Raw genomic sequence first — 21,827 nt, 5'->3', positions numbered from 1 at the left:
TTTTAAAAATAATATGATATATTAAAAGTTTCATTAATTTTGATTTATATTCAGTTAATATTGAGATTTATTCATTTTAAAATCAATTCTCAAGATTTTTTTTTTTTTTTTACATAAAGAATAATAAATAAACATGAATTAACTATAGCATTCATTAATGAACATGAGTAGGTATATATACAAACACAAATGAATTTGAATTAACATAAGTAAACATGGAGAATCATGAGTGAATAAGCTACAAGATATAATGAATCAAATGAAATAACAATATTATTTGAATTCATTTAAAGTAATTTTCGATTCAATACTGTATAAAGTTTATTCAAACTAAGTGTCCTTACTTTATTGTGAATAAAAAGAATAATTAGAATCCCTTACTATTATTCGAATGAAATACAACACGAAAAAATCGCATGGTTTTAACATATATGAACATAATACAATATGAGATAAAATATTTTGGAGAAATTGACATCGCTGATTTTGGAATTATAATTTCATGTAATAATATTCTATAAAATAAGTTATTCTATTGTAATAAAGAGAATTAGGTATTTCAACATTTATTATATGGCTGTGTTCATAAAAACAAGATTTTTTAATAACATTTGTATATAAAATTATAATTTTATTAGTGTATTTTATTCCTTTAATCATTTATAATAATGTTAACATGTTAATAAATATCTATAAAGCTCCATTTACGATTCCATAATCGCAAAAGACTAGTTTTTACAAACAATTTTGGTAATACTAAAATTTTCCTTGAGAAATAATATATTATTCCAAGATTATTCAAATATAAATATCATATAATAAGTATTATGCAAATCTCCTAGCTATTCTCTTTAATATATATCATCCGGCACATAAACACATATAACACTCATACCACATGCAAGGAGAAAACACATAATTAAAATGAATAAGCATAAATAAACTTAATTTAACAAGATAAAAAAAGAATGGAATATATTAATTTTTTGATAAGCATGAAATAGCATCATCAAAAATAGAATAAAAATGAATAAAGTTGAGATAACATAAAGAACTGGGGGGGGGGGGGGGAAAAAAAAGTTAACATAGGATAACATTGAAAAACACTTAATATACATGTCCATTAACAAATATAACATAGCATGAATTAAATTAATAAATATGAGTATATATGATTTTTAAATATGTATATTATATTAATTTGTTTATTATAATAAATTATGACTTCTCTACCTTAATTTAGTCTCTCTCTTATGATTTAAATAATGAAATTTTTTCAAATATTCTAAGTTATCTTGATCTATCAATGAACAAAATGTATAAATTTAATATAATTATATGAATTATTATGATACCTAACTTAAAAAAAAATTCTTTATATTATGCATAAGAAATAGTAGTAACTTGAAATGTAATAAAAGTAATTGTACTTAATGAATTTGATATAAAATATATAAGAGAGCGTAGATTTCATTCATTATTATAGAGAGGAAACTATAAAATATTTAAAAATGATTTTTTCGGAAAATTATATTTATGCTACAATTATATAAATTGTAAATTACAATTATTTTTTGGATCAAGGTTCGTGAAATCACCTATAAAAATCTTTAATAATGTTATATTTCAATGGATATATATATATAAGTGATTTATAATTACAAATAAGACTTTTAAGATCTAAAATGAAAATGTTTTCATGTTGAACTATTTCAAGATTAATATACAGTTTATTAATGATTATTAATTATAACTATGATTAAAAAATGAACTAATTGTGATCATATCAAAAAAATGATCGATAAATTCATATTTCCCATAAAATCAATTAGCATAATGACAATAACTTTATACACTTATTTTCTTGGTAACTTTGAAAATATTATAAGATATACATTCATGTACATATGAGACTTTGAATAAGTTGAATCCCCGTGTTTTTGGTAATATTTGAACAAAGATTATTATCGAATTAAAATTATATCAATTTTTGTCATTAAAAATTATATATTTCATTAGATTTATATTTCAAAAAATATTCTAACATTTTTTAAAAATAGAATGAATTATTTCACTATTTTTTTTTTTTTTTTTTGAAAAATTTACGAGATAATAATATTATCGCTCATATCTGAATGTGTGTAATGGTTAATTCTTCAAAAAAAATGTTCACTTTTTGAATAAATGTTTGGAATTAACTGCTTTTTACGCAGAATTTTCTGTATAAATATTGAATTATCATTCAATAATTGAATGAACATCATTTTACCGAAAATTATTATATTTTTTTTCCAAGATCGCAATATATTTGGTTGTACAAAATTCGAGATCTGATGAAATATGTATACATTACTAAACATGAGAAATGTGATTGAAATCCGAAATTAGAAAAATTTATAATAAATTTAATTATGTCTAAAAAATCCAATTTTTAATGTATATAATAATATTTTATCGAAGTTTTTAACATATGTCAAGTTTATTAATGAGCTATATTAATGAATTTATTTGATTTTTAAAAATCGATATGATTTTTTTGACATCAAATTAATGTAAAAAATTAATAGGACTAAAGTGTATATAATACATTAAGGTTTACCACAATATAGGATTGATTAATTACGATTTTTTCCAAAAATTAAATTTTCGAAATTTCGAAATTTGTAACAAAAAATTTAAACAAATCAATATTTAAATAATATAATAAAATATGTCATCAAATAAAGATAATATATACATATTTTTCGAAAATTAAATTTTCAAAATTTCGAAATTTGTAACAAAAAATTTAAACAAAACCAAATCTAAACAATATAACAAGATATGTTATCAAATAAAGATAATATATACATATTTTTCAAAAATTAAATTTTCGAAATTTCGAAATTTGTGACATAAATTTTCACGAATCGATATTTAAATAACATAATAAAATATTATTTATATTTCTTTCCTCAATTTTCTAAAAATAAAAAATGATCATAACAATCGAAGATATGAATTTTTTACTTATTCCAACTCTTCTTCTTCTCCATCGCAATCAATTACTTTTGTAAACTTTGTGTCTGCAATTAATTGAACGGCGGCCCTAAACATTTGATCCTTATTGTGAATAACATTCCATCTCCACATGAACTCTGATATATGTTCATTGACTTTATTTTCTGGGATTCCTTCATATCTTTTATTAATTTTTTTTAGTTCCCTCCAAAGTCTTTCTATCATTTGAGTGTGCGCTTTAGTTTCAGGATCAACAAAATTACATGAATGATTAACAGTTTCATGCTCGTAATCATTGTCATCATCAAGAAAGTCATACGCTTTCCAGCAATCAGAAATTATTTTTGTTTCAGGTAATATATGATTACGAATCTCTTCTTCTAATGTTTCTCTTGTTCGATCAGGTACAACAAGACAAAAGAATTGTCTATCTTCCACACAAATTCCCCCAAAGATCCACACTTGATTTAAACATCGTCCAACATTATATTTTCTTCGGCACATTAAAGTTTCATCAATTTGAACAGTTTTATCAGGACCGCCAACAACAAGACCTTCTAAAGATAAAACATATGCATCACATGCATTTCTAAATAAAGTAAAATAATAAGTCACTGTGTTTCTGCTCACTCCTACTTCTCTTGCAGTATCTTTACATGAATATTTATATACCCAACAATATAATAAATAAAAAATCTTAGAAAGTGGTATTTTTGCCGAGTAAAAAATACTTCCATATAAAATACTTTTTGATTTGTGGCATCTTGGGCATATCCATTTGTATCCAAATCCTTTTGAAGAATCTCTGTAGATCTGCATATCGAAATTACATTTTTCACACATCATTTGATTATAAATAACTCCATTCTGTAATGCAAATTGAATAGCTGCGTCTTCATTCGTAAAAAAAAAAAAATAAGAGAGAGTATTATCGATAAACGGGAAAGATAATTGTTGAGGCTGATTGTAATCCATAATAACAAATAAATATTAAACGCATAATGCATAAAATATTGAATTATTATTAATATGAATAATAAATAAAAGCGTATACATAAAAAGAAAATTAATTTATTGATTTAAGTCGATAATAATCAAATATTATAATCAGCAAAATCAATTAATTCATATAATATTTCATAAATAGCTCAATAAATCAAATATAATATATTCTATTTAAATCCAATTAAATTTTATAAAAAATAATTTGTTTAAATATATTTGTAATCGAATAAATTATGATTATTGATATCTAGACATCTAGCTTATAAAAAAAATTAATAATATAATTTCATAATATAGAATGAATGGATTTTTAATATATATCAAAAAAATATATGAGGGTCAATTTTAATTGACTCACATATCTCTACATCAAATGAATAAATAATATTTTGAATAATATTATTTTATTATATAAGATGTGTGTATTAATAAACTAGAATTAAAGTTTTTAAACTTTTATTTGATAATGAAAAAAAATTTGTTTGAAATTTTGGTGATGACCAAAATTTCATTGAGAAAGTTTGAAAAAAATCATGGTTGAATTTATGTCAATTTTATAATTAAATATCTTATCCTCATTTATTTAGAATATAAAATCATGTATGTAGTATTAAATAATCTAGTTAGAGAAAATTATATATGCATAAGAAATTTAAAAAATGATTTGTAAAAAATGCAAAAAAAAGTGAATTTATCATACTTAGTCAAGTATACTAATTAATTGGACGGCATTAACTTAAGTGAGTCATTTACATAGATCTTCCCAAAATATTCATATGTAAGTACAAAAAACATATTAATTAAATATTAGGCAAAACATAAAAAATATTTTAAAAATTTTCAAGTATGCTTTGTACTATATGGAATATGTTCGAAAGCTGATCCCATATAAATTAACTGTTGTTAGAAGAAATGAAATGATACAACATTCAAATGAATTTTGAGAAATATTGATGAAAGTTAGAAAGAAGTTTTTTATTTATATTATAACAAATAAAAAGTCTAATGTTATATTTAAAGTATGAAAGTTATAAAATTATGTTGTCAGCTAATAAAGTTCTCATCCGTAACTCAATGTTAATTTTATATAACAATTTATGTTTGCAACTCTACTTGATGAAAATACCCTTTTATTTCACATTATAACTGCAGTTATTTCACTTGTTTGAGTAAATAGTCATAAATTATTAGAAAATATAATCATTTAAGAGAATTTCTTATACAAAAATCGATACATTAACTTTAAGGTGTTTTATATAAATTCAATTATATTATGATAAAATAAGATATTTATATATTCATAAAATCGAAATATATATTATTGATATATGAATAGGGGGTAAATATAAATTGATCTAAATACCCTAATTTCTGGTTAGTAAGAAAAAAGTTTTAAAATATTATCTGATTATGTAGAATATGTATATTAACATTTAATGCATCAGCATATTATAGTTTTATTTATATATAATTTATTTTTCTTGCCCAAAAAATTGGGTTATTATTCGGCAAAGCTTACAATAAAAACAAGCCTCATAATATATTGTAAATTACATAGTCAATATGTTTACGAATGTAAATATTCATATTCTTATGTTATTTATGGTGTTCAAATGTGTTTTCATATGTTATTTGATATTCTTATGAAATATATATGTTTTCCTGTTCATTTGCTTTTTTTTTTTTTTTTCTTATAATAATGTATAATGTATATATTAATTTATATATGTGTTGTAGTAGTGTGCATTGTGTGTGTATCGGTATGAACCATCATATTTTTTTAACTCCTGTTTTCTTATTATTTTGTTAATAAAAAAATTAAATTTCTGGCGATATATTATCAAAGAAATATTGTTCATTATAAATATGTGCCTTAATGAATATATTATGATATAAAAAGGATTTTTTATCAAATAGCATTATCAGCGTAAATTGTTATATAGAATTGACATTGAACGATGAATAGGTTCTTTATTAGTTAATAAATGTAATAATCATCACTTTCATATCTTAAATAGAACAGATGGTTCCCATTCATTATTATATAAATAAAAACCTTCTTATGAATCTTTATATGTATTTCTCAAAAATTCATTTGAATGATGTACCATTTCATTATACCTAACTACCGTTATTTTATATGGGGTTTACTTTCGAACATATTTTATTTAATACACAGCATACATAAAAATATCCAAAATTATTTAATGTGTCGTCTTATATTACCCTAATATATTTTTGGGATTAGATAATCAATATTTAGAAAAGATCTTTGTAACTAGCTAAATCAAGTTACTATAGTGCATTTTATGAGTTTATTTGTATAGGCATGATAAATCCACTTTTTTGAATTTTTTACAAATCATCTTTGAAATTCTTATACATACATTATTTTTTCTAATTAGATTCTTCGATATTTCATATATGATTTTATTTTTTTTATATATGATGAAGAGATATTTAATTACGAAGTTTTGGACGAATTAGACCATTATTTTTTCGGACTTTTTTAAAGTGATTTAGGGAACTACGAAAATTTCTAACGAACTTTTATCATCATCAGAAAGGAGTTAAAGAACTTTGTTCATATTATCTTAGTGCACACATATTATATTTAAATATGATATTATTAAAAAAAAATTTTTATTGAATAGAAGTCGAGATAAAAGGAGCATTCTTTTTTTACCCCCCTTCCCCCTCCCCATATATTTTTATTTCAAATAATGATTAATGAAATTTTTGGGTAATTTTTACTTTATTTGCAATGAATTGATCAAGAAATATGTTTATTTATTGCTCATTTATCTTGCATGAATTGGTCATATCGTTGACCATCGGCGCACCGACGATAATAAACCATACAAAAGTGATATATGTCACTTAAAAAAAATGAAAAAAAAATTTATCTTGACTTATCATGAATATTATTTCATATTTATATTAATTAATATTCTCAATTATGTGCATATATTATGTATTTTTAATGACTAGTTCTTATATCTTCCCAGTATACCTATGACCGAATTTTGGAAACGAATTTAATATATATTATTATAAATATTGAGTTCAATAAATATATTATATCTGAGAATGTTGCGTGTCAGTGCATATTTGTCATATTAAAATTGAAAATATCGAATAATTTAAAATTATTTAAAAAATACGATGGCAATTTATAAATTCTCAGAAATTTGAATGTCAAAAAATGTGGAACATAGAAATCGAATTTGATAAGGAATATTTTCTCACAAAAACATTTTGAATGAAAATTTTTCAATGCTATTCAAAAAATCACGCATAATTGGAAGGCATTTCCACTTTTTGAGAGGAAGGTATTCAAATTTTCCCATTAGGTTGGAGAGTACCTCATTTTGTGTATATTGATCGCAACTATGAATTCCATGAATAATATATGAATAAGACGATAAATCTGCAGAAAAATCACATGAAAGACGGCATTTGCAATAACCTGGCATGCTTCGATTGCCATGAATGCATCTATAAAAAGCCCTTCGATGTTTTTTACTTCCGTTGCGCTCAAACTGATATTTATAGTTGTTAATTTCGATCATATAGGGTATTCTACAATGCATACCATCATAACGCCCAGGCCAACTCGCGATCATTTTTTACAAATATGATGGCCAAATATTTATTGAAAAAGTTGATTTCGTTTATTATTTCATCGACAATCATGTCTAACATGAAATCAACATATTTTGTAATTTGAATATCAAATTCATTGTTTATCAACGTTCACAGTTTGATATTATAGAAATTTATTGTATTTCACAATAAGAAAAATGTTTCATCATATTTTATTGTTTTTATAAGTTTTGCATATCATAATATATAATATTATTGATGTTAAATAAAAATAATAATTTAATGTTGTTTAATAAGGAAATTTAACATATGGTTTATCGATATTCAATAAAAAATTTATAATTTATGAATCACAAAATTATATGTGTTAGTTAATGTTTTAGAATTAAATTCAGGAAAAATTATTGTTAAAAAAGATATAATTAACAAAATCATTGTAATTCAATGCTTGTTAATGTCATATAAAGATATTCATCAAAATTAATGAATGTTTAATAAATGAATGTTTAGAGAACTAAATAATTGAAATTCATTGTTTGTTAATATATAATGTAGAAAACCATTATAAATCATTGTATATGAATGTTTCATTAAATAAATGATTATAAATCATTGTATATTAATGTTTAATTAATGATAATCATTATAAATCATTGTATATGAATGTTTAATTAATGATGATCATTATAATTCATAATTTATCAATGATTGTAAATAATGTTATTCATAAATTATTGTAATTTAATGCTTATTAAAGAATATATTTTGTAGCTCATTGTTTGTCAATGCTTAATGTATATAATTATTCTTATTTATTAATTATTCATTTAAATTATTTTGTTTTACAATGTCATTTTTTATTTGTTCAGAATTTATTGTGGCAAAAATGTAAAGTATTTAAATTAAAATTGAATGAAATTATTTCTTCACAGTTCCCACTTTTTGAACATGAATTCAATAATGCATAATGGACATCAAAAACATTTGCTAATAACACAATATACATTTTGTATTTTGGCAAAAAAAGAATACAGTAATATGTTTTAACATATGGAGAATTCGATTATACTATTTATTTTATAATATTTTATGATTATTTTCAAAATCGTTTTTTTCCACGAATACTCATTATTATTTAATTCTATACTATTCATGAATAATCATATTGATATAGTTCTTACTATTGTTGAAATTATGCTATTTTGTTAAGCTTTATTTTTTTCGAAATTTTTTTTATCCAAAATTTTGGAAAAACGAGACGGTTATTTTACATCGAATTCAAAAAGTCGAAAATTGTGGGAATAACCGTCCAAAAGTGGGTATGTTTTGGGTATGCTACCCAGACTCTCGAATTCTACAACTAATATATATGATGAATTATGGTCAAATATCAGAAGAAAATGATATGCTAAATCATATATCTCAACTGACTCTATATTTAGAAACAATACCCGACTCACTATAATAATAATAATATTAATTTCACATTTGTTTAATAATTCATAAAAACATGGATTCTAAATGAGATATGATTGAAAGAAATAAAAGATATATAAGAAAATACTCATTATTATCAACCAATTTCACTCGTGGAATTTCGAATAAATTGTCTAAGTTCAATCAAAAATTAATTTTATTTATGATCTTGCAACTTAGAATAATTGACATTTCATTATATATTGTGAATTGCTTGATAAATGACATTAAATTATTATGATTAACTTTCTTCAATCTTCCGAAAAAAATGTCCTTTTTTTTTTATTTCCTCATGTTTGCACTTTTAATTGAAAAAAATTACGTGTCGAACCTAAAAGTGACGCCACTTTGTTTACGATTCCCTACAAAAGAAAAATATTGAAAATTGTGAGCGAAATTACTTTTCTTAATTTTTTTATATAAAAAAGTGTCAATGAGACCTTTGGTCAACGTCTTAAAAAGTTGTTTTTATTATGTGTAATTCTCATCGACACTTTCTGAAATGAAAAAATTAAAAAAAGTAATTTCGCTCACAATTTTCAATATTGTTTTTAAGTTTTTTTTTATGAATCATATTTAAAATGTCATTGATGGAGCAATTACTTGCTGAAGCTGATACAATATCAGCCGCAAATGTTTCAGCAGGAACGAAAAGTACATATGATAGGCTGATTCATGCTTATGCCAAAGTGATGATAAATCTAATACACGAAGAACCATTTCCTATTACTCATGACAAAATGGTTGCATTCATTATATTTAAAAAGAATCAGAATATGAAATGTTGTACGTTACTAGCTTACATTAATAGTTTTGTACATTATTTTCAGTAGACATGAGCAGAGCTGGTATGGAAATTTCAGAGGCACTTTCTATATAAACAATAAAATTTTTGCAATTTTAAATTGAATTGAAAATTGTGAACGAAATTATTTTTTTTAATTTTTTCATTTCAAAAAGTGGCTTGATGAGAATTGTGAATTTTTATGAATTTATCATATCTTTTAAATCGCGAAAATTGTACGTTAAGCGACCGTTTATTTTATTAACACTGTTCTTTTCAAATTAGTCGATTACTACTTCCTATAATGTCGGAAAATGATTTCATGGTGACCTTCACCTAAAAAACGATTAAGTTTTCTGCTTTACAAATTCCAAAAAATAATAAACAATTGTATAAATACCGCTAATCTGTGGGATAGAATTGTTTCAGAATATATGCTGCTCGATCTAAAACTTCTTCATCTGGATATTCTGTTAAATTTACTATTACATCTCGCATTGATGCCATGCTAAGAAATTCATTTTCCCACTCTTTTATTTGAAGACTTTGTGCCATCTGTAAGAAAGAAATGAGCGAATCTAATAGTTCGAGAAGGATGTCCTTTTGTTCAATTTGTAACATTTTCTCCAAAGATCGTAGAGTCCCTGCATCAAGAGCTGTTTGTACAAGTGTTTTATCTTTTGAGGATAAGAGACCAGAAAGGATCCATGTGCTTTGAACTGATAATAAAAATGATGGTGAAAACATCAATTCGGCAATTAAACTGAATAAAGGCGAGTTAACAAATACAAAGTAATTAGACCTGTTAGCGAAAAAAATATAACCAATATCAATTAGAATGGGATTGTATTGTGTTGGAGACCAAGAATCAGACTGTGCTGCAAGTGCATCAGTTAAGTGATCAAAAAATTCAGGTGTGATAAGATCATTTGCTATGGATTCCTCATGGTAACAAAGTTGGCGCAAAAAGTAGAGAAAAGGTTTCAAGTAACGATAAGATGTATTACTGTCAATTTGTAAAATTTTGCTTTGGGGCACCCCATTATCCACAATCATTGTTTTGATTTCAGGAAATTTGTTTTCTGCATGCCTAAGAGTTTGATATACTTTTCTCTGTAATTCTTCATTGTCATACTTTGAGTAATCAAAGACAATTGGGAGATAATCTGTTAATAATTGTTCTGAATGTTTTGTAGCTGCTTTAGACATAAAAAGTGATTTGATGACACACATAATCTCAATATCAGGAGTGTCGTTTTCAAGTTGGTCAATAGCAGATTTTACGTCAACGTAATATCTATTCGAAAGAAAATGATCACAATATTCATCAGAAAAACTTAACATTTTTGAAATTCCAGCAAACAATGGCCCTGCTGCTTGTGAAGAACATCCGGTTTTAAGGATTTGAAGAATTAAAGATGGATATTCTGAATTAAATAGAAGTTCAACTCCATCAGTTCCAGCAATATCTGAACAGTAATAGCGCCCCAAAATTGTTAAAACTAGTGTTGCAGTCTCGTCAAGCAGTGGCTTTTTGAGGGAGTTATTAAGTTCTTCATGAACATTGAAATTACTGAATAAATCATAAGGAAAATATTTCAACTCGTCAAGGGAAATCAAAATTAAATGCAGGTTATATGTGAATTCTTCAAGTGACTTTGATTTGCTTAGATTTGAAAAATGGAAGGGAAGTTGTTGTTTTATAATAGGTTCTGGTTGTTTTTCTATATTTTGTCTGGATCCAAACGACAGTGTATCAGTGATGCGCCTCCATGTTGAGAATTGCCCTGATTCATGTCTGTTAAATTCTTCCATTTGGTGTCAAAATTCAATATGCTTTTACCACTTTTTGAATATTTTACGCAGAAACAAAATGGCTGAATGGATTTCTACATTCCAAGAAAAACTTAATGATCAACAATTTCTTAAAGAAATGATAGGGCTTCCATGCTGGATTCATTTATCTCAAGCCAGATTAAATAATTTATTAACACAAGTTGATCATCTACAAAAAACAAATGGAGCTTTAAAAAATGCATGGCCTCGCGTAGTTTCAAGGTATCAAAACACAGATAGAGCTGATGCTATATATACAGTCATAGAATATGGTTTATCAAATGAGGATATTTTTCCAGAAGTTCTTGATCTTATTATATATCTTATTACAATACCATCTATTCGTATGTATCTAGAACCTCTTCTAGATGAAACGCTTTTTATGATAAAATGTCCCGAAAATCCAAAACTTAATCTTTTAGAATACTATCTTTCATTCCGCTACAAAATAGAAAAAGGAACCCTTTCATGGGATGAATCTCAAATTGAGTACAATAATACTGTTATACACTTCCAAAGTTTTTTATTTGAAGAATTGACAAAAATTGGTTCTTTCAGCCAACTCATCAATGCCACCATTAAAGATCTTAATGATCCAGTATTTCTTCAAGAGCAACTTCTTGCATTAGATCCAACTGTTTTCTCGCATCTTAAAGAAGAATTTGGAATAAGAGAATCAGAAGATCCAATTACTTCTGCTAGTGCATTTGTTAGACTGCTTTCTTCTCCCACTAACATTGCTGAAAGCATACCCAAGTATATAATGCCAAATCATCTACCACCAGATGACATAATATATCCTCATTTTGATGCACACGCGTCTTGCTTGTCGGACGCCGTTCTTCAAGTTTTCCAAGAGAAGCGTGTTAATACAGCACGTTATATAATGTCGTATCTTGAAAAAGTTTGTAATGACCTTGATCCATCTAATGAAGAACGCTTTAACATAAATGCTCTTCCGGTGAGTTCAATCTCCATTGCTTCATCACCAGTTGGGTATAGTTCTGGAACTTGTTACTTAGTCACTTTTGATCCACTTTTTCTGAACTTCGGTTTCTCTGGGTTCAAACCTGGAGACTTTGGCTACTTGGCAAATGTTGAGCATCGCGAATTTATAGGCATCGAGGTTATGTCTACACCTGCTGAAGGTCGTATTATTGCACACCTTGAAACCAATGGCATACCAAATGAGACATTTAATATATGTATTAAGCTTCCACATGAATTAGCTCAAGATGTTGTCCGAATTAAAGAATTACCTAAAGTCATTGAATCTCCACGGATTCGTCAAAGTGTTGTTAATTCTTTTATTGGATTTGCATCCAAAGAAAAACCTTCGATCACTGTTGTCAATTCATTAATAGGTTCTAATGACAGCATCGACGCAGCAGAGTGGCTTAATTCCTATCAAAAGCGCAAACGGACATTAGTTATGGGTATTTCATCAAAAGTAATTGATTCATTTGTTTTAGCCCTTACTTCCAAACTGGTTATACCACAAATGCAAATACTTCGGCTAGATTTACCATCTGACATATGTATTGATATTGTCCTTCGATCTCGATCCAAACTTCTTCAAGATGTTTTGCGAATTGAACCTGATCCAACAATATCCTCCTCATGTGCAGTTGCAGAGAATTATTTACGTTTAACCCATCCTGATCAAGTTGAACTTATTGAACAATTAAGTCTTTTACGTCCATTAGAATATATCCAATCTAATGAAAAGCGTATTGAGTATCTACGGAAGGTACAAGCAGATATAGTATGTCATTTAATTGATCAACCATTACAGATCAAAGGGCAAAACTTCGAAAACTTAATTATCCTTGACACGTGTGTTATCGAAGATTCAGATTTACTTAAGATATTAAATGAGTCGAATCCTAATAACGTACGTATTTATGGTAATGGTCAATCGATTAAAAGACTTCGCAAACAACCAAATGATGTTATATTCCATGAGGAAATAAACGTGCCATCACAAAAGCCATTACAAATTGCGCAATTCTTAGGAGTTAACACATTAAATCCTGGACAAGTTATTCCTGGAGTTATTTCTACATTTCATTTATGGAAAATATATTTAGAGAATGCATTTGATGCTGTTATAGCATCCGCATTTTATTTCATGATGATTGGTTATGATTCGTTATTATTAGTTGTTAATAATGAAGAAGAAATTAATACTATCGACATCGAAATTAGGAAATATGCCGCGTGGAATGATAAAGAATTTATGAAATTGATTGATGACATTTGTACTCCTTTCGATATTATATCAAAAGGTTTAACTGCAGATATAATTCTGTATTTATGTAATGACGGTGACGACGTCGACTTGTTAAAATATATCGCAAACGCTGCGGATAAGGTGTGCTGGATGTTCGGTCCAATGTTTGATGAAAGTAACGCTGTGATTGCGTTAGGAGAAAGAAACGGAGTGCAAATAAATGGAAATAGATATGAATACGTGATAGAAGGAATTGACCATTTGATGGCTTTGGTGTACAATATGCAATGCCAAATATGCACTGACTGATATTGAATAAGAATAAAGAACATTGTTTATGTAAATTATATCGATATGAATCAATGATTTTTTGTAAACTTATTAAAATCCCAAAAAATAAAATGTGAGTCGAAAAAAATAAAGTAATCGCGTTTGGACCCCTAAAAGCTATTTCGAAAGTTTATACAGGGAAAAACCAGATGCAGCATTAGATATAATAAAAGCATGTGGATTCATGAAGATACAATTAAAGAATCTTGCGATGAAATTATTCAATAAACATTGAGATAGAAAAACGGTTCTTGATTTAATTATAAATATATTTTATGTTAAAAATTAATTCAGCGGAATTATCAAATTACTATTGCTAAGCTCTATTTGATTTCAAAAAAATAAAAAAATTGCTCTTACATGCCCACTTTTTGAATTTTTCATTCTTTAAATGTTCAATTTCGATCTCCTTGTAAGTGCTGCAACAACTCATTTTATTTATAATAAATATGAGTTATTATTTTAAGATTTGTTTTCCAAGAATAATCTATAATATATAATACAAAAATATATATTCTATATTTTTTATTAAACATCATTTAAAATCTATCATTTTCAACTTCAAACTTTCGTTACATTTTTCTAGTACCACAACGCATTTCATCTTTTTCATCACATCGATAAATTCGGCCAAGAACACGCCTTCATATACACTAATTATATCGAAGTTTGTACAATCGATTACGATTAATTTTACGGAATCAGTAACAGTTGGAGTTGTCAAGAAACAAAACCCTTTTCTTGTTATATTTACGAAAGATTTCAAACATTTAATTTGATTTTGGAAAGAAAATTCTTTTAATTCGATTCCGCATAAATCGAAGAATTTCACTGTTGTTTCATAAGAAATTATTATTATCCCAATTTCCATTATATTCAGTAAAATTTTTCCTTTTTTATTATAATCAATTTTAAACATATTAATAAGTTTATGTGATTCGATTGAACTTATAAATACATTATAATGATCATCGATTGATACCATTATATCGAGTGCCATATTATAATTTAATGCAATAATTGGCGAAGAATGATAAGCAATTTTTTCTTTAAGTTTAAAGTTATCAAGTGAAAACACATATATCATACAATCGGAACCACCGACAAATATTAAATCATTAACAAGTTCAATACAAAAAATCATAGCCTCAATACTTAACTCATTTAAAAAACAAGAATTAAATATATTATATATATGAAATGTCGCATTATCTTTTTGTGCTACCACTAAATGATTTCCATTTGTACAAATTTTCATGTCATGATTCAAATGCAAAAAATACAATTTATTAATTGCTTCTAAATTTTGCATAATATTATAAACATATAAAGACTCAGTAATAATAATATGATTTGAAAAATATAATATATTTGTGGATGGTATTGAAGTAATCATTATATTCGATAAAATTGGTTGTTGTGAAGGATCATGTTGAGGATGTGGTGTATTAAATAATTGGAATGGAACTACACCGAAACTTAAACAAAAATGTTTCGCTAAAATATTTTGTTCTTGATTTATTAATAAACCTGATGATAAACATCCAGGATATGAATATAAATGAAATATATTCTTATGTTCAAAAGAACGTTGTGCATAACCAAATATTAAATCTATCCATAAATGAAGATGATATTTAACATATTCACTTTCAAGTGCTTGATTATGAATTTGGATAAATGAATGTGCTGTTTTACTCCATTTTGGTAATTTGACGTCTGAAATACGGACACCATTATGTTTAATTCCAAGATCAAAATTATTTTCATTAATAAGAAAATGTGGTTGACAAAAAAATTCTGGAATCAATTCTCTAAAATCTGGTAAATCAGATGTAACTGAATTCCATGTAGAATTAATTGAGGTAAAGATTCGATCAGGAGAATCAAACCTACCATCTTGTAATTTAATATGCATAGTTGAAAATGGTTCAAGTCGTATTAAATAATTGATAACGGTCGCCGCACTTGAAAAGTGAGTACGATAGAGACATCGTTCTGTCGGTTCTTCCATTTCATTGAAATTTCCTATTAAAACAGATAAACGTCCTTCGTTAAGGGTTCCTATCGGCTTTGACAAATCTCTATAAATTTCAGAATTATTTAAATCGATTGAATCTGATGTATAATCTTTAAGTATCCAAGGATAAACAGGATATTGAGATACATCATGAAGACTTCTCCCACTTAATACATTAAGACAAAATAAATACGAAAAGTTCGATAATTTTCCTGATTTCCAATATTCAGTAAGTTTAATTTTTTTGATAAGTTCAAATGATGGAATAGTTTGAACAATACCATTACAAGCTTTTTGTAATGAACTAATGAAAAAACTATGCGAAGGATTAGGTTTAATTTGTTTAATTGAGTTAAAAAACTCAATTCTTTTAGAAGCAGAAACAAAATTAAATAAAAAAGTATGATTAGTTTTCATGAATATTTCACAAGCAATTTCTTCATGTAAAAAATTACGTCTAAAAATAAATTCGATTTGATTTAAATTAAGTTCAAAATATTTTGATTCTTTTGTCTCATTTTCGATAGGAGTACAAAAACTATCAGCAAATTTAGTTCCATCAAATATGATTAAATCAGATGTTACTCGAAGTGTTCCTTCATATTGATATGTTAAAGTTCGATAAATACAACGAAATGTAACAAATGATTTAATTTTTGGTATATTTAAAGAATTTAAATTCAAATTTATATCAAGTAATCGTTTAAATGATGTTATTCGTTCAGTTTCATTTGTATTTGAAGAAAATTTTGTTGAATCACGTAAAGCTGAAGCTTTAAGATGTTGATCAAAATTTCGATTAATTTTCATTATGAAATTAGCACCATATGAATCAATTCGTGTTGTAGCTTTCCATTTTAATGATTTATTTTGTTTCCACCAAAATCCTCCTTGAAAAGAAAGATCTAATAAAAATGAAATAGAAAGTTTATGATTATGTTTTTTTTCAAGAACATTTTGTATTCTTGAAACATTTATAAACATTTCTAAACCATTTAAATTATTTTGATATTCATTTTTAAGATGAAAGAATTTATAAATATTTTCGATATTTTGTGAATAAATTGATATAAACTCAATATAGAATGAATCTTTATATGATATTATTTGATTTAAAAGTTCCTGATTTTGATTTAAAAGTAATTGTTTTAATTGTGAAATTGTACATGAAATTCCATTTGTAATTTGTATCTCCATAATATCATTTAATGATTGTATTGATGTCAATAAAAATTCTGAAATTTTCGTATTAGAAAAATCTCGATTTTTAATTTTGAGTTCATGATAACTATTATCATTTAAATATTCAAATACTTTTTTGGATGTTAATATTAAATCACATGAAATATTTGATGAATCAATTTGATAAAACATATTTTGAAGATATAATTTTAATATTAAAGGAGTTATTTTTAAATTAATTAAATTCATTAATATTTCATCAATCATTTGTTGATAATTATAAGGACTTATTAAGAATAAATTTTGCATGAAATTTATTAAATTTAAAATAGATTTTTCATTATTAATTGAATCTAAATAAAAGATAATTTTAGTTAATTCATGATTATATGTTTCAATTGAGTCAGGATTATGTAAAAGTTGACAAGAAAAAAATAATAAAATATAATAAGGCCAAGAAGGAATATTAAAGAATTTATTATATTTATTAGTAAATTCTATAATATCAAATTCGATTCTTTTTGAATATTGAAGAATTTGTTCATTATTTTCATCATATAAATATAATAAATGTGTATATAAAGGAAAAAATTCTGGAAATTGGACATCTCCAACTTCTTCAACAAAATTATTTAATGATCCATACATAATCGAATAAATAGTATATATTAAACTTAATGAAGGCTTTTCTTTAAAATATTTAATCGATAAAAGTATTGTGTTTCCTAATCCTTTACGTTTAAATTTCGATAAAAAATATAAAATTATCATACAATGAATTTGTATTGATTGATTATTTGTTTCTAACATAAAAAGGACATCTGAAAGTTCATGTATTGATAAAAATGCTCGTGAAGCAGTTTCATTTGATTGACTAATATGTTCAAATAATTTTGCAGCAGAAAGTCGGAATTCTTCATTTGAATGATTACAAATTATATTTATTAAAGTTATTAATATTGATGATTGTGTACAATATTCACTAATTTGAAATAATATTCCCCATTGTGCAGTTTTTAATTCATTTTTATTATTGTTTATATTTATGATATTATTATCTTTTTCATTTAAAATTGAATTTGGAAAACTCATTAAAGGTTCATTTGAAACTTCATCATTTTGTATTTGATATAATAATTGATCTAATGAATCTAATTGAAACAAATTTTGATTTTCTTTAATGATATTAATCATTAAATTTTGGAAATAATAAATTTGTGTTTCAATTGGAAAATGTTTAAATAAATCAAAATTTAAGAAGATATGATAAATTATTTGAATTTTTAATTCTTGAAATGTAATCATATCAAATAATTCTTTGAATGAATTTAAAATGAATTTAGTAAAACAATTTGATTTAATATGATAAAAGAAATCAGTAAGTATTTGAACACATCCTTTTCTAAGGAATAACTTTTGTAAATCTTCGGAAATATTAAATAAATTTTGTATTAACTTTATAATAGATTCAAATAATATTTCGATGTTATCTTTCGTATGATTTAATAATAAGAATAAAGGCATTACATTATTATATATACCTTCATTTTTCATAACATTTTGTATTACATTATATATTGGTACAGTTTTCCCTTTAAATTCATAATGATGAATTGTTGATGGTGATATTTGTATATATAATGAATGAATATTTTTTTGTGTTTCTGATGTTTTAAATATATAAATAGAACCAATATCACCATGAAATGAAATTTTCCCAGAACATCCAAAAGATAATTTAATTCTAGTCAAATAATCTATTTTTATTAAAGCAAATTCATTTGGATTATTTTCAAAGAAAATCTTCGAATGTTTAACAATTAAAGAAACTTTACACCATTCATTTCGTATAATTTTTTTGATTAAACGTTTATTATCATTTAAATTACCAAAATATAATTCATCATTAATTAAAAAAATACTAAAACTTTTATCATTAATTGTAATTTCCATTAAAGGTGATATATTATCATCTAATTTTTCTTTTCTAAAATAAAAAACTATACTTGAATTATGAAATATTTGATTATCTATATAAATATTTTTAATACCAGAATGAATTCCATTAAAATGAAAATATGAATTAATTATTATATTTGATGTTTTATTTTCAATTAATTCATTTAATGTTTTAATTAGTTTTATATGATAAGGATGAGTTAAACCATTTTCATCAGGTTTTAATACTTGAAAAGTTTGCTGTAATGTATAATTTGAAAAGAATGAAGAAGAAATTTTTTTATAAAGATTAAAACAATCATCAGAAAATAACTCATTAGAAAATATTTTTAAAATGTATTCTATTGTTCCAGACATATAACATTCAAATGAATTAATTGAATATTGATTACAAAGTATATATAATTCCTTTATAATTTTTATTTTGATTTTATCATTAACCTTTATTTCAAGTAATAATTGTAATGCTTGTCGATTTTGAATTGTTCCATCAATACTTTTATTCATAACAAAATCAAAGATAAATTCAACAACATTTTCATTATCTGGAAATATAAAAGATTCCCTTAAATATTGGAATAAGTTTGAATCAGAAAATCTTGTCATTTCATTTTGAAAATTACAATATAAACTTGATAAAAATTGCATTAATATAATATATGTATGATAATCATTTGTATATAATGGAATTAATCCAATTTTATCAAAATCAATTGGTAAATTATCAATAACTTCTTTAGTAAAATTTGGTGTTTGAAAAAATAAATATGAAAGTAATTTAGTTGATGGTTCTCTTAAATATTCGAGTTTTTTTGATTTATCCATTATAATTAAAATGTTTTTTATTACTGAAATATAATAAATTGGATTTTGACTTAATGATTCTAATCCGATTTCATAACATTTTATAAAAATTTGATAATATTTTTTTTGAAGAATTAAATTTGTTATAAAAGAAAGCATATTTGATGAAAATATTTTCATAGGAGAAAGAATAGAAATAATTTGATAAAATTGGACACAATAATCATTAAATGTTTCATCATTTAATTGAATTTTATTATAAATTTCTTTCTCTATGATATAATCGATAATAGAATCTGATTTAATTTGTAAAGCTGATTTAAAAAAAGGTATAAAATAATAAAAATCTTTTGAATCATTAATTTGATTAAAAACAGTTTCAAGTATAAAATTAATATTTTCATTATTTAATTTCGAAAATATATTATATAATAATTGCATTAATAAACAATAAAAATATGGCTGTAATTTAGAATCATTAAAATGTAATGTTAATAATTGTTTTAATTGCGTTGATATTTCTATATCTTGTGTTAATAACATCGCATTAAAAAGAATACATATAATTAATATTTGTTCTTCTTTAGTATAATTCGAAATATTTAAAAATTGTTCGAATATTTTATATTGATATTGATTTGACATTGTTAAAAATAATTTAAATTGTATTACAAATGCTCCAACATATGAATTATTAAATAATAATTTATTTGTTGAAGGAAATTTTGGTAAATTTTTAAAATATTCCTCTTTTGAACAATAATGTATATTTATTTCATCTTCATTTAGTTTTGGAATATTAGGAATACAAGCTTCTAAATTAATTGTTTTGATTAACCACATTGAAAAGACCACAAAAATAAGTGAAAATGGAACAAATGCTTTTTCTTCAATTTCATTAATATGTTGAATTAATAACTCAAAACAATCTATTCCAAACAAAAAAAAATCTTCCGAAAATGTTGGTGAATATTTGGAAATTTTGGACAGAAATGAAATAATTAAAATACAAATTTGATAAAAACGTTTTTGATCAAGAACTTCAATTATTGGAATAAGACTATAAACAAACTTATGGGAATAAACAAGAAATTCTTTTCCATTATATGGATCAGACCAAGAAGTAAATGTACGTATAAGAAAATCTAAAAATATTTGGTAATGACAAAATGGAATTATGTTATACACAATATTAAGTAAAAATTGATGTAAAGGATCGTCATGCGGAAGATTAAGAATTTGTTTGACGCTAGAAATAGATGAAATAAAGAGTTCAGAAAGACATATAAAATCATTAAAAATATCATCATGAAGATTAATAAGATAAACAATAATAAAATGCGAAATTTCCCAACACCTATGAGGAAAATTTTGAATTTCTTCATTATTTAATGTGGATTTGATAAGTGATTTTAATTTGAATGAAAAAGCAATAAAACAACGGAATAATGCAATTGTAATAGGATTAAATTCTGTTCCTCCTACTGATTTTTCAGATGCATTTTTTGCTAAGACAAAAAAATTAACAAAGTTAAAATCATTGAATTTAAAATAAGAACATAAAGCATTCATAAGTGATTCATTAGAAGTGC

General features: G+C 24.5%; 2 protein-coding genes across 2 annotated transcripts; one reads left to right on the top strand and one right to left on the bottom strand.

Annotated features, from left to right (window-relative positions):
- Positions 1–10,273: 10,273 nt before the first annotated feature.
- GO595_007388 (uncharacterized protein) lies at positions 10,274–11,686 on the bottom strand (the record flags this gene model as incomplete). The annotated part of the gene is made up of 1 exon (XM_067920846.1): positions 10,274–11,686. The coding sequence occupies one exon, from the start codon at positions 11,684–11,686 to the stop codon at positions 10,274–10,276; it is 1,413 nt and encodes a 470-aa protein (XP_067772448.1).
- Positions 11,687–11,744: 58 nt separating this feature from the next.
- Positions 11,745–14,249, top strand: GO595_007387 (uncharacterized protein; the record flags this gene model as incomplete). The annotated part of the gene is made up of 1 exon (XM_067920845.1): positions 11,745–14,249. One exon carries the CDS (start codon positions 11,745–11,747, stop codon positions 14,247–14,249), a length of 2,505 nt encoding a protein of 834 aa, XP_067772447.1.
- Positions 14,250–21,827: the final 7,578 nt, after the last annotated feature.

This window comes from Histomonas meleagridis (genome assembly GCF_020186115.1).
Source record: "Histomonas meleagridis strain 2922-C6/04-10x chromosome Unknown contig_52, whole genome shotgun sequence".
Taxonomy (NCBI): Eukaryota; Parabasalia; order Tritrichomonadida; family Dientamoebidae; genus Histomonas; species Histomonas meleagridis.
Note: the sequence above shows the minus strand (reverse complement) of the source record. Positions and strands in the feature narration are given on the sequence as shown.